The following is a 13,561-nucleotide window of genomic DNA, read 5'->3' on the forward strand; positions in this document are numbered from 1 at the left end:
TTCAGCATCTTAGCTGTAGAGGGCAGTGTCACTGGCCCTCATATGTGGGATCCGAACCGGGGCCCTCTGGCATCCCAAGCCAGCTCTTAACCATTGCGCCACTCGGCCGGCCCCAAGCAGTTTCTTACAGAAAAGGAAGACGGACTCAGGTGATAATAGCCTAGACTAGACCCCTTGAGCGAGAGCCAAGAACACTGGATTAGGGAACTACTCCTAGGGAGGACAACCAGGCCCTAATGGAGAAGCAGATCCTTTGAGTCAGGATGACAGTGCTTGGCTGGCTTTCAGAATGCTATGGACTGGCGACGACAGTGTGCCTGCCATTCTCCCCACCCCCATGCCCACCCCTGCCTTTGAACAGGAGTGTCTATTGCAGTGTTACTGTCCCTGTTTCAGTATTTTGTATGTTATATATGTAACTTGTCTTTTTAGTTCACAGGTTTCCAGATAAAGAGGAGAAGCATCTGAAATGCCTCATCTACACCTGGGCCTCGTGCATGTTACTAGATCCAATACTTAAGAGCCAAGGATATACAGAAGGATAATTTGAGGGGAGGAAGTGAGTGTGTGTGGGTGTGTATGTGTGAATTTTTGTGGCCAGAGAGTGGATTTGATAGAGTTTTTCCAAGTATGACTGCTAATAATTCCTCCTGTCGCAGCCACTCCTCCCATTAAGAAGCAGAGTCTCTTTCCTCTCCCCTTGGATCTGGGCTGGCCTTATATGACTTTCTTTGGCCAAGAGAATACAATGAAAGTGATATTCTGGGAGTTTCAAACCCTGGCTTTAAGAGACCTTGTAGTTTCCGCCTTCTCCCTTTTGGGATCCAGTCACTGTGTAAAAAAGGTTGGGCTGGACCCCTGAATGATGAGCAATCACATGAAGAGAGGGAGCCTTCAGCCATTTCATTTCCCTGAGCCGAGGTGACAGACGTGTGGGTGAAGCCACTCAGACATTCCAGCCCCGGCCACACTCACAGTTGAATACAATCACATGCCTGACCCCAGCTGACATCATGGGGCAGCAGAAGAACTATCCAACTGTGCCCTTCCCAAATTGAAGAAATGGGAGAAAATAAATGATGGTTCTTTTAAGCCACGAAGTTTATGGTGGTTTGTCATGCAGCAATAGATAATTGAAACAGCTATCAAAGTTCAAGGTATTTTCTGGTCTTTAACTCTAGTCCATGGGCTGTGAAGAGGTTGCAAGTGTCAGACAAAGCCGCCAAGTTTTCAAGGAGACTAAATTTCATAAAAGCTGGACCCAGTATGCCACCGTCATTGTTCTGTTCACAGAGCTTAACATAGTACTGGCACATAATAGACACCCAAATATTTGTTAAATGAATCATTAAATAAATGAATAGAGATAAGACCCGATACCATTAAGAAGACAGACAAAAAGAAGATACTTTAAACAGAGTTTGTCCATTGCATTTTCTTTTTCAAAAAGTTACTCTTTATTGTTTGAAAAAGTGATGTCTCAGAAGCCAGGGTATGTTCTGAAGGGAAAAATGTTTAGGAGTGAGGCAATGGTCTGCCTTAACTCCTTTTCGATGTCCTTCCTATACACAGACAAATGCGGGTTACTCTGTAAAGTGCCTGGTCAGTGCCCCAATACCTGCTGGTATATCAAAATAAGGATATTTTTCTATTATTGGAAGAGCTATAAAGCACATATGTTTTCTGTAGGGCTAGAGTCAGAGTTAGTATTAAGGGGACCAAAGTAGAATATCCAATAGTCAGTGTTAGGTTGGGGATTGAAACAGGCAAAGCAGTCTTGTCATGTTAGGTCTTTTCCTTTCTATCACTCTCTAGTCCACTCTCTAGCCAAGTCACAATTTCAGAATGCCACTTGGACACAGTGAGTGCCTGGTCTGTCTGTTCTGTGGTTCTCCCAGAAGCACCCTGCCCAACCTTTATTTCTCACAGTTGTAAGTTCATACAGCATACCTCTCTACTGAGATGTGAAAGGAGACATAAGTACCATCTAAAATAGCTCCAGGAGAGATTTACGACATGAAAAGCTTGTAGACAATAATGGAAACTTTTCTTTTAGAGTGCAGTTACTTGTATGATCTGTAGCAGTGCCTTCTGGGGAAATGTCTTGGACAAAATATCTTTATTCCAAAGAACAGCAATATTTGTAATTAGGATAAATGAAATAAGGGGAAAGCCTTTGGACAATTGGAAGAATGGGGTGGTTTAAAGTCAAACCTATAATTGTTAACATTTTTCTGTTCTATATTATTAAGAAAACAGTGCTTAAACAGATTAAAAATAGAGAAGGTTGCTTAAAAATTAAAGCCATTGATTTAGATCTCTACTTGAAAGGTCAGTGTGTGGGAGATGAGAAAGGCACTGTAGTGTGCAGAGTGCTCAGCAAAAAACATGTCAGCAGCAGGACCTACAAAGCTCACATCAACTATTTACATCACCAACATCTAGTGGCTGGTCATTTCACTTATCAAAAAAAGTAAGAAAGGTATTTTCTTTGGACATTCTTTGAGTGTAGTAACAATAAGGTTTGGGACTCAATTGTTAGAAACTGATAATTAAAGCTGGTTTGTCATGTTCACTAATTATTCTAGATAGTTAGCCTCCCTGAAGCTTTATATAATTCTCCCTTTGTTACAAGCTTTTGTTTCTCCCCATGGGCGTTCTGAATCCAGACAGGTAAAGAACTGAAGTGCTTGGAAACCAATGTGTATTGTATTGTATGTACAGCCAAGCAGATGTTTGCCTTTGAACTTGAAAAAATTATAAAAAAACAAAAAACTTTCTGTACATTAGATGGGCTCAGCTACTTAGAGGTTTAAGCTCTACCACCTGGGTAAGGAGATTTCTTGGATAGAAGGAAAAAGTGAAGAAAACAAAAAATGAAAAAGGATACTTTAGTATTTTCTTCAGGAACCTACTTAACCCTGGGAAAGGGAGGAGGTTTTTATTCAGCAACTCCTAATAATCACCTGATATTACTGTCAGGCTGGCCAATATCTGCCAACATTGCTGATCTGTTCATTCATCACTAGAGAAAAGTAGAGGGACATGATATTTAGAGAAATAGCAAAACTATCTCCCATTTTCTTTCTTCAGCTGATGGAGGTGTTTGTGGGCCAGTCTCATATTCCAGCACTTTATTGCTGGTGATGCACATCCTCTTTGCTCCAAAATAACTCTGCCAGGGGAATTGAAAAGGATCCTTCCTCGTGCCTGACATCAACAGGGCATAAGTGAACCCATTTTCTTCCCCGGAAGTGGATTTCAGAACTTCTCAGATGATGGAAGAGTAATCCTCACTTAGGGTAGGCTCCAGGGGAGGGGCAAAGAAGGACATTCTTATAACAGGGACTCTGGACAAGCTCAGCCACCTGAGAAACAAACATGGGACATTTTATCCCTCCTCAATCTACTTCCCTTCATTTAACTTCATCTTCTCTTTGCATTTTCCCACCAAACAGTAGTTGATATTCAATTGAGTACAGCTCAGGTCTTATCATGCAATCTAGTGGAACACCTAGAAATCAGGGACTCCTTGTCCTTGGTTATCTGTAAAATAAAGAAATGTCAAATCCTGTGTGGACAGGATTTTCATCTTTGGAAACCAAAGTAGGAGTAGGCCTTTCTCCCACTCTTTCCAAATTGCTTTCCATTTAATTTTCCACTGTGGCCCTTGCCTCCCACAAGCTGACCAGAACCATTCACAAAATCAGCTTCCGATAAATACCAACATTGAAGGTTTAGCGGGTTGCTAACTCTTGTCGTATATAAATGCCAAGTTTTATGGAGACCTAGAGATCTCTAAGAACACTGTAAATATCCCTGGTTTAATTAGTAGTTTTGGAGTTAGGTAATGGCCTGTGGTTTCTAAGCTAGGTCTCTTGGGGTTTCTAGTCTTCAGGGACTGCATGCAACTAAGATGTGCTCATGTACAATCTTCTGTCTCATAAATTGAATAAAACCGTCTTTAGATCTTGCCAGGCACCTATTCTCAATTACTGCAATACACATGCAAATTGATCCCTAGTCTACCAGATCTAAAAAAAAAAAAGAAAAAAAGAAAGAACCATTGCCTCAGCCTAGATCTCAACTCAGAGATACTTTTGGACTCCAATTGTCTCCTTGAGTTCTACTTCCCAGGGGAAAGAAAAGGAAGAAATTCCTAGATTGATGCCCATTTTCTCTAAGCAGAAGGTGGACAACTCGCTTTGCAGCTGATCAATGTCGGGGTAAATGCGCTCCAGTTCCCAGCATTTCTGAACCAGCTCTCTCGCCGGGATAGGTCAAGTAATCGACGCTGTAAGCAGACTTGACAGGTTTATTCTGGGCTGACGGCCATTGACTAGGTTCTCCGACCAGATAAGTCACTTGGCTGAGTTTACAGTAGGTGGGGCGCGCTCACCAGGTCATCAGCTCAAGGGTAGTGACTGGAAGTTTGTTGCAACATCGTTGAACCCAAGCAGCGGGCTGCTGCAGGAGATACCCTTTTGCCCCGCGAGCAAGGCACTAAGGAAAAGGTTCGCCCTAAGGAGCATCGGGCACTAGCAAACGAGAAGCCCCAGACCCCCCGGGGCCCAGCCCCTTCTCCCACTGTTGGGAACGCGCAGTTTTAGCCGTCCTGAGCTAAGAGTGTCAGGTCTCGGCCATTTAATTTGCTCTGTGGGTAACAGGCGAAGAGTGGGACCAACTTGGGAACTCTCGCTCGGTGGTCTGCAACAATCAGCGGCGGCAGCCACTGGTGCGGGAGGCGGGGGCACGTGTTTGGATGTGGGTGCTTGTGTAACCAGCTCCCAGGCGTCAGCCCCGACAGTGCTCCGGTAGGTGACTCGCCTAAATCCGTTTTTCCGCCGCGACCCCGGAGGCTCTGGGGTCCCTTGTCCGCACAAGGCGGGAGCACCCCGGACGAAGTAAGCGAACCATTCGCCTCTGCAGCTATCATAGGGGAGTGGGAATTTGGAAAGTTCCCCAACTAGGAACACACGTGACCTCCTGAAAGTAGTTCCGACTGTGGCCGTGTATCCCTCCACCTCCTTTTGAACCCTCCTATGTCTCCTCGGCCCCGCCCACTCGCAGGGGCTGCAGCTTCCTACCGTCCCGTACTCGGGCTAGCAACCCCGGCCTCCAGCGTGCACAACCTGGCTTGGGGAGCACGGAACCTGGCCCTGGGGCGATCCCGTCCGGATTTTCACTGCGGCCCAAAAGGGGCGGGGCGGGGCGGGGCGAGGTAGCTCGGAGGGCCGAGCTGGAGTTGGACGCGGTGAACCGAACTGGAACCCTGAGGGGGGGAAGTGTTCAGACCTCCAGGGGATGCTGCATGGTGCAGCCCACCTGGGGATCCGCTTTCAGTCCGCCTGGTCAGTTGTCCTTTGGGACCTAGAAATTCAGGGTCGATACACTCACGCTCAACCTGCTCGGCCGGGACCTCTCATTTTTAGGGCAAACGAGCCGACTTGCTGGGGAAGCGGGAGGTGGGGCGGTGAAAGAGAGCCGGATGAGGTGATACACACTGGAGACACAATAGGGGGTTGTTCTTTGTGCTGAGACTGACACCTTGAGAACACGGGGGCGGGGGAGGAGGGGAATGGAGGTGGGTTTGCTCGGAAAGGCTGCTGCAGTCAAATCCCTGCGAACGACTGTGATCCAGCAGCGGTGTGTAAAAGGAGAGTGAGGCTGCAGGCCGTGTCGGGGAAATCTGGGGGCGGAGGCAGGGGAAGGGGTGTCATCGCTGCAGGGTCCGTCCCTGCGTTTCCCTGTACACTGACCAGCGCTGTCACCCGCTCCTTTGCACCTGTGCACAGGTAACCTCAAACTCGAGTCAGTGACACCACTCAACGCAACCTCCTCAGCTTTCACCTTCAGCCCACCCCTCCCCCCGCAACAGCCTACCCTGCCTCTGGCTGGGTTTCTGGGCACAAACCAAGGATTAGCTAGTTCCCCCCGTCCTGCGTTGATGCAGAAGCCGTCCAGGCAAGTGCAGCTACTGGCGGGCGCCTCGGAACATGCCCGAGCGAGCCCAGGGCAGTCACACTGGGCATGCTCAGTGGCGCCTGCAGGCTGAGGGCTCGGAACTCTTCCTCCGAGCTGCCGCTCCTGCCCCCTCCCTGCTACCCCTGCCCTACCCCGTCCTTCCCTCCTCTGGCACTGTCGCGCCCGCCTCCCCTCAGACTCCCGAGGCGCTTGGGCTCTCCGCGCGTCGGCGGAGGGGGCGGGCAGGCCGGCGGACGGTGATGTGGCGAACTCTTTGTGCACTGCGGCAGGATACACGTTGGGACGCGGCTGCGCTCAGTTCTCCTCTCGGAAGCTGCAGCCATGATGGAAGTTTGAGAGTTGAGCCGCTGTGAGGCGAGGCCGGGCTCAGGCGAGGGAGATGAGAGACGGCGGCGGCCGCGGCCCAGAGCCCCTCTCAGCGCCCGTGAGCAGCCGCGGGCGCAGCGCCCTCGCGGAGCCGGCCGGCCGGCGGCGGCGGCGGCAGCGGCGGCGTTCCTTGCCTTGTCTTCGTCTTCTTTTCTAACCGTACAGCAGCTTCTTCCTCAGCTTCTGTAAGGGAAGGTGGAAGCCGTGGGCTCGGGCGGGAGCCGGCTGAGGCGCGGCGGCGGCACCTCCCGCTCCTGGAGCGGGGGGGAGAAGCGGCGGCGGCGGCGGCCGCGGCGACTGCAGCTCCGGGGAGGGAGTCGGAGTCGCCTGTCACCATTTCCAGGGCTGGGAAAGCCGGAGAGTTGGTCTCTCCCCTTCTACTGCCTCCAACACGGCGGCGGCGGCGGCGGCACATCCAGGGACCCGGGCCGGTTTTAAACCTCCCCTCCGCCGCCGCCGCACCCCCTCTGGCCCGGGCTCCGGAGGCCGCAGGAGGAGGCAGCCGTTCCGAGGATTATTCATCTCCCCATTCCGCTGCCGCCGCTGCCAGGCCTCTGGCTGCTGAGCAGAAGCAGGCCCAGTCGCTGCAACCATCTAGCAGCCGCCGCAGCAGCCATTACCCGGCTGCGGTCCAGAGCCAAGCGGCAGCAGAGCGAGGGGCATCAGCTACCGCCAAGTCCAAAGCCATTTCCATCCTGCAGAAGAAGCCCCGCCACCAGCAGCTTCTGCCATCTCTCTCCTCCTTTTTCTTCAGCCACAGGCTCCCAGACATGACAGCCATCATCAAAGAGATCGTTAGCAGAAACAAAAGGAGATATCAAGAGGATGGATTCGACTTAGACTTGACCTGTATCCATTTCTGCGGCTGCTCCTCTTGCCTTTCTGTCACTCTCTCTTAGAACGTGGGAGTAGACGGATGCGAAAATTTTCCATAGTCTGGGTGACTATAACATTCAACCGTGGTCGAATTTCTAGGTTATATACATTTGGTGCCTCTTTTGAATGCATTGAACGGAGGGTGTGTTCTGCTAGAGGGAACTCTTGCCTGGTTGCAAGTGTCAAGGCACCGATTGGTTTCTTAGCCTATGCATGGGGTCTCTTCCTAAGGGCTATTGTCCGTTAATACAGAATACTGTACGCTGTTCCTGGTTTAGTGAGCTCGGTAATCCGGTCTACTAAATGAACAGAAAAATAGACGCTTTGAGGTTGGGCATATCTTGATTGAATCTTGGCTTTAGGCCCTAGATCAAGGGTATAGATCAGATTAAAATGAAAATTAGTGTTGCACGTACGCATATTGCATCAGAATCTTGCAGTGATTGTACTTAGTTTTCTGGGTTGCATTGATAGACTTAAAATGTGACTGGTGAGCTGATTTGCATAATTTTAGAAGCAGACTCATTTTCAGCATATATGGTGCTCATTGGAAGACAAGCAGGGTTTGTATGTTTAAACTAAGTTAATTACAACTTTGATGTGCATTTAGAAGTTTTGTTTCAAATCAATAGTGCCGTAATATATCTCATAAGGCGCTCTTTTTACATCTTTGTTAAAATTGCCTTTTTCTCTCTTGATGGGGTGCTGTAGGCTAGGGCATGAAATTTGCAGTTCAAGTAGCATTTTGTATTCAGTGCTCTTGTCACACATAATAGAATGGAGATTGAGTGGTTTTTGATCCCAGTGATAATGTTGTGTAGGTTCAAGAGACTGTGTAGCAAATAGTGATTGCAGAGATTAAACTTCAGTTCTCACTTGAAATTTAAGTATTGTGATGCCAGAATTGCTACTCATCTGATTTAGACTTCAGGTCCTCTGACACTTTTGGGTTTCCCTTAAATTTACTTCAAGTTGTGTAGAATGTCAACTATGAGTGACCAGCTAATAACCAGAAATGCTGGCAAGAGTGGATTACTCCAACTTCAGATTATTAGGCATGTTAGCTTTTTTCCATATAGTGTTAAATTTACTGAGTCAGCTTGTTGAATAAGACAGAAACCCCAGATATTTTTACAGTGTACAGTTTTGGTTGTCTAAAAGGTAGGCTTTTGTACTTCAAAAGGTAGTGGTTATTGAAAGGCATTAATCGTTGTAGTTTCAGATACAATAAACTGGTTTTGATCAAGGATAGGGAGCCCTCCTTTTGACAGAATGGGAAGTATTACTGGAACTGAATTACTTACTGGTAGGCCAATGTATAAGGCATGAAAAACAGAATTAAGTTATTGACCTGAGGTGACTGGAACACTTTATTAAGGCCTCTATTAAGGCCAAAAATTTGGTGGTGTGAATTATAGCAATGGACAATATTTAGTTGAAATTATGTAATTGCAGAAGTGTTAAAGTATTCTCAGTAGAAATTATTTCTTAGCAAATATCAGTAAACATTTTGCTTAAAAGTAGAGTGACACTAACATGTGTATGTCCTAAAAATTGTGGGGAAGGTTTTGTTTGTTTGTTTTCAGAAAACTTTATATCTGAAGAGGTTTTATTCCTTTGGATTATGTAGGTACACATATGTGCACAGCTACTTTTGCCCAAGTTTCTGTTTTGAAATGATGATAAAAGTTACTGAAGAAATAGCTTTACAACATACAAAATGTAACAGCTTTCTAAGTTAAAAATAATATTGAAAAAATAATTGGAAATTTTGGGGAGATTGCATTAATTGAAAAGCTTTGCTAAGGCTGAACTTGACCCGCTTGCCTAGAAGATAATTAGGTAAAAACTCTTCTGATTTGTAACATTTCAAAAGTAGTGTACTATTGGTGTGACTTGACAGTCATCTAGATATAAAAGAACAAATTAATTAAATGTTTTAACTTTTTTTAAAAAGCCCCAATTCAAAAAAATGTCTAGAATGCCGTTTGGTAGACAGATTGCTTTAGTAATCAAAGTACACGTATGCTATTTTTACTTTACCCATTTGATTTAAAATTATCCGCGTTATAAGACTAACATTATTCTACCAGGTTCTTATATGTGAGTAGTGAGCTGGTTGGCCATTTCTCCTTTTATTTCAGAGTATGTGTACTTCTGGATGTGAAATTTGTGTGACTTAAAACTTTCTCTAAAACTGTATTTTTCGTTAAGGTATGCATAGAAAGCAGTATCAAATATTTCATCAAATGACTAATAACACTTAATTTCTAGAGTTGTGGTTTTATTGAGCCAAATGTTGATAAGAAAAAAAAATCACTTAGGAAAAAGTCTGTGAAGGACTTGCTTTTTTTACACTTCCAATAATTTTGATATACCAAAGCACTTTGGTTTGCTTGGTTTCACTTTAGTGTTTTGTGTTTATTGTGGGGGGAAAAATTAAAATGGCCATTGAAGACTGTCACTGGCAGGTTTGTAGCATCTATTTCAGTAGCTAGCCTGTTGAAAAGTTAAATTTTCTTTGTGAAAGTAGCAATTGGAGTATTTTTATCTTTGATTTCTTAGAGGAAAATTGAAGACCATAATTCAGTTGTAAAAGAGTTTTACATAATTGAATTATTTTAAAAATAATTTGTTGGTAGGGTTTTAGTCTTAGTGTTGGTCTGGAAAATAGTGCTGAGCACGAGGCTATAAAATATTTAGTGTCTTTAGATTTCATGGAAACTTTAGGTTTCTGTTGTATTTTTATCATTTGATAAGTTTACGTCTTTTCAAATATTAACCTTCATAGGGAATATTTTTAATTTGTAGAGAGTACAGTGACTATTGAAATTAGCTGTATTATTTTTTAAGATTAGTGATTACTGAAACAGCTATATTTTGAAGTTTTAAAAAAATTCCATTCGCAATTTTTATTTTACAGTTATGTATCTGCTAAGTTGTATTTTTTCCTGAACAACATGACCCCCAACTAATTGTTATATGATAATTTACAAACTGCATTTTCATAAAGCTTATTCTAGACTAAAACTCATCTGAAAGGAGAATAATTTATAGTTTTATATGACTCTTAATATAAGGAAAAAGGGATTTTACTGCTGTCCACGGTAAATGTTTGTATAGTATTATAGTACAGTCATCAATGCAGACTTCATTGCTTATAATATACTAAAATACTAAATGAATAAACAACATAAAATATGTGTGATATAACCACCCTAATTTTAAATTTAGTTTTAGAAAGATAGGAGAGAAAGATGCATTTGTGTGTATTACCTTTTAGAATTTTAACAACGTGAGAAAGGTAGCTGGTGATATTATTTTAATTTTTGTGTGGAGCAGTGTATCTGCTTTTTCCTAATAGCCACCTACAATATACAAATCTCTTAATGATACAAAATTCCTTAGTTTTTGGAAGTGAAGTCTTCAGTGCTTATCTTCAAGTGTTCTCATTTTGAGATTTGCCCCATTTGGTATTTGTTTATTTGGTGATAGCTTAATAGTTTTTAATAATTTTTAAGGCACTTAGAAGTAATCACTTTAGCGACTTGATGCAGGAGTATTTGTTATGGGAAAATCAATTCATAAAGTTTCAACATTAATTCACACTCAGTAAGCATTCTATTTTAAAATTTTTACCTCTGTCTTTTTAGTAAAACAAAAGTATAGGAAATATTTCCATATTAATATTGATTGTGAAATTGGAGTTTGTAAAGAGAAATTTAGAAGTGTGCATGCATATGACAGGTTATCAATTACTTAAAATGTTAGGCCTTGGCTGTGCTATAAGGGTTTAGCTTCCAGAAGACATCTATAAGAAATTTATTAGGTATCATATTTTTTCCTATAGAGACCATTAGTTCTGAATTTTTATTTTTATTTTGTAGAACCCTCATTCTTACCTTTTTTTTCCTTTCTCTCCTTCTGTTAGATAAACTCGATTTTAAGTAAAGTCAGTATTGGAGAATTCTTTTGTGGCCTGAATTCATTAAGAAAAGGTGTTAGGATTTGTTCTAAGAATAGTGACTTAAGATATTTGTAGCGTCTTGTGCGATTGGGGTCAGTAATGATTTCAGTAAATATTCAGTTCTGTTTCACAACTGCTTTCTATATGGATCCTTGAAATTAGTGCAGTTGCTATCAGAGGTATCAGTAATGTTGAGGTTAGACTGAATAACCTTAAGTTCCTAAGCAAGCTGGTATCCTTAGTTCTTTTATATAGGCCACATTACTGCCACATGCATTCTTTGCTAGGTGGTCAAAGTGTTTTGGTCTGTGAATAATGAGTCTTTGTAAGTGTTGAATGTATGCACTTACTAATGTAAAATACTCTTCATTTGTCAGGAAAAGTGAAGTTAGTATATTGGGTTTGACTGTATTAACCTATTCCCTAATTTTTAAAAAATTTTTTTCATTGGTTACAGAAAAGGTATTAGCAATTTGGTTCTTTTAAAATAATTTGCTCTGGAATAAAAAAGGCTGTTGGAAAAATATTAATATAAAAAGAATAAACATAATTTAGGGATGAATTAATTTTGGATGGGAAGTTTTAATTTTGTTCAAGTGTAGTTAAGGCAGATTGTCTTCATTTGCAACAGTTGGCATTAAAGAGATGGGTGGACGTCTTCAGATTATTAGGTATACACTTGTTGGTAGTGTTGAGAATATTGGCAGATGGATACTGTGGCTGCACCTGCCAGCAGAAGGGTATTCTTAACCTGCCTGTACATAGTGTGGAAAAGAAGACTGAATACACAGAACATTCAAGCACTGTGTAAATAAATACAAAGTTAACAAACTACCATAGTTCTCTTAAAAATGAACATTTTTTTCTCTTTAAAGAAGAGGTTACCTTGGTGGATATTATTTTAGAATTTTCAAATAAGGTTAAATCTATTTTAAATTACATTAAAATATTGAGTGTTTGTTTTATCTACACATTGTGTATACTTTGTTTCATTTTAAATTTTAGGGTGGCAGTGTAAGCTCTGGAGCCAGACTGCCTGTGTTGGAATCCTGGCTCTGCCCCTTAGTAGTTGCATGACTTTGAGTAGGTTAATTAGCCCTCTTAATCTATTTTTATCTGTAAAATGGAGATAATAGTAGCTACCCACATAAAGTTTTTCTTGAAGAATAAATGAGATACTATAAGTCAGTCACTTAGCATAGTACCTGCCACTTTGTAAATACTTAAATGGTAACTGCTTCTCAAAAATTATAATCTCAGAGTACCTATGTATGAGAAATTATTTGTATATTTATGGGAGGAGTAGTGATTATAACCGAATTGCCTCAATTTTTGGTATGTTAGAATTTTAATTGGTTCAAGCTCTGAGATTTTTTAAAATAGGGGTATTCCTTTAGAAGCTCTGAGTATAAAAAGTGTGATTTTGCTGTTTAATCTTAAAATAGAGTGTAAAACTCTGCTTACTCATACTAGTGATCAAAGAACTTAATCATGCTAATCAAAAAGTATTTGCTTTAAAATACTAAGGTAAGATGAAAAGTTCCTATTATAGCATACTAAAATAGAAGTTGTAGAATAAAAATTTTTTACAATATTAAATTTTCTTTAGTGTTAAAGATAGGTCAACTTAAATATATAATTTTATTCACAAAGTAATCTCTGCTTCAAGTGAAAGAAAACTTTTAATGTCTGATACAATACTTATGTAAACTTTTTATCAAAAAAGGTATATTTCTTGGCATTTCTTTCCAAGTTCAGATTTTGGAGGAGTCATGCAACTTTAAATGCCAGTTATATTTATTACAATACACTTTACACTTAATATAACCTGGTAGTGCTTTAATATAATATAGGAATTTAATTTTAGTGTTAAGCTGTTGTATTATTGTGTCCCATTTTCACATTTAATCAAGATTCTCAATATAATTTTAAGCCCTAGAAATGGTAAGAAAGCGCTAAAGGATTTTTTTTCTTCACTTATTCTTACAAGGTATGGAGAAGGATGGAATAAGGTTGAGAACTGCCTAGTAAAGACTGTTATGTGTGCATAGGGGTCATTCTCTCTTTATTTTCCCTTTGCCTGTGCTGGTCTCCCAGCTATATCATAGAACCCTCAGTATTGAAGCACTTGGTTTCCAGTGAGGTTTTTTTTATTTATTTTGCATTGCAGAATGAACGGTGCCCTGTTTATTTATATATGTTACATTCTGATTATGTGATTTTTGAATATTTTGTTGTGTTGTAAAAACTGGCTATATTTTGATCCAAGCCTAGGTTGTAGAATTGAACTGTGCATTTTGACATCTTCTGGGCAAATTGAGTTGTCTAAAACTCTCTCTCTCTCTCTCTCTCTCTCTCTCTCTCTCT

At 41.9% G+C, this 13,561-nt stretch overlaps 2 protein-coding genes and 1 long non-coding RNA gene across 10 annotated transcripts in view; 2 read left to right on the plus strand and 1 right to left on the minus strand.

Moving 5' to 3' along the window:
* Nucleotides 1-3,916, plus strand: part of LOC109387535 (uncharacterized) — a 47,767-nt gene extending 43,851 nt beyond the window's left edge. For all 7 annotated transcript variants that reach the window (XR_002125022.1, XR_002125019.1, XR_002125015.1 and 4 more), the window contains one exon: nucleotides 433-3,916. This is a non-coding gene — a long non-coding RNA (uncharacterized LOC109387535). The remainder of the gene's footprint in view (nucleotides 1-432) is intronic.
* A 188-nt stretch (nucleotides 3,917-4,104) lies between these two features.
* KLLN (killin, p53 regulated DNA replication inhibitor) lies at nucleotides 4,105-5,998 on the minus strand. Its single transcript, XM_019651489.1, is given in 5 exon segments — nucleotides 4,105-4,826; nucleotides 4,828-5,008; nucleotides 5,011-5,071; nucleotides 5,074-5,272; nucleotides 5,979-5,998. Coding segments are annotated over 5 exon segments (681 nt in total). The 3' UTR covers nucleotides 4,105-4,606.
* Nucleotides 5,999-6,134: 136 nt separating this feature from the next.
* The window catches only part of PTEN (phosphatase and tensin homolog), a 79,852-nt gene continuing 72,425 nt past the window's right edge, over nucleotides 6,135-13,561 (plus strand). Inside the window, exon 1 of one of the 2 annotated variants that reach the window (XM_019651497.1) lies at nucleotides 6,135-7,200. In XM_019651497.1, coding sequence (XP_019507042.1) covers nucleotides 7,122-7,200 — 79 coding nt within the window. In that variant the 5' untranslated portion in view covers nucleotides 6,135-7,121. The remainder of the gene's footprint in view (nucleotides 7,201-13,561) is intronic. The other variant, XM_019651496.1, reaches the window with a different exon arrangement.

This window comes from Hipposideros armiger, unplaced genomic scaffold, assembly GCF_001890085.2.
Source record: "Hipposideros armiger isolate ML-2016 unplaced genomic scaffold, ASM189008v1 scaffold_161, whole genome shotgun sequence".
NCBI lineage: Eukaryota > Metazoa > Chordata > Mammalia > Chiroptera > Hipposideridae > Hipposideros > Hipposideros armiger.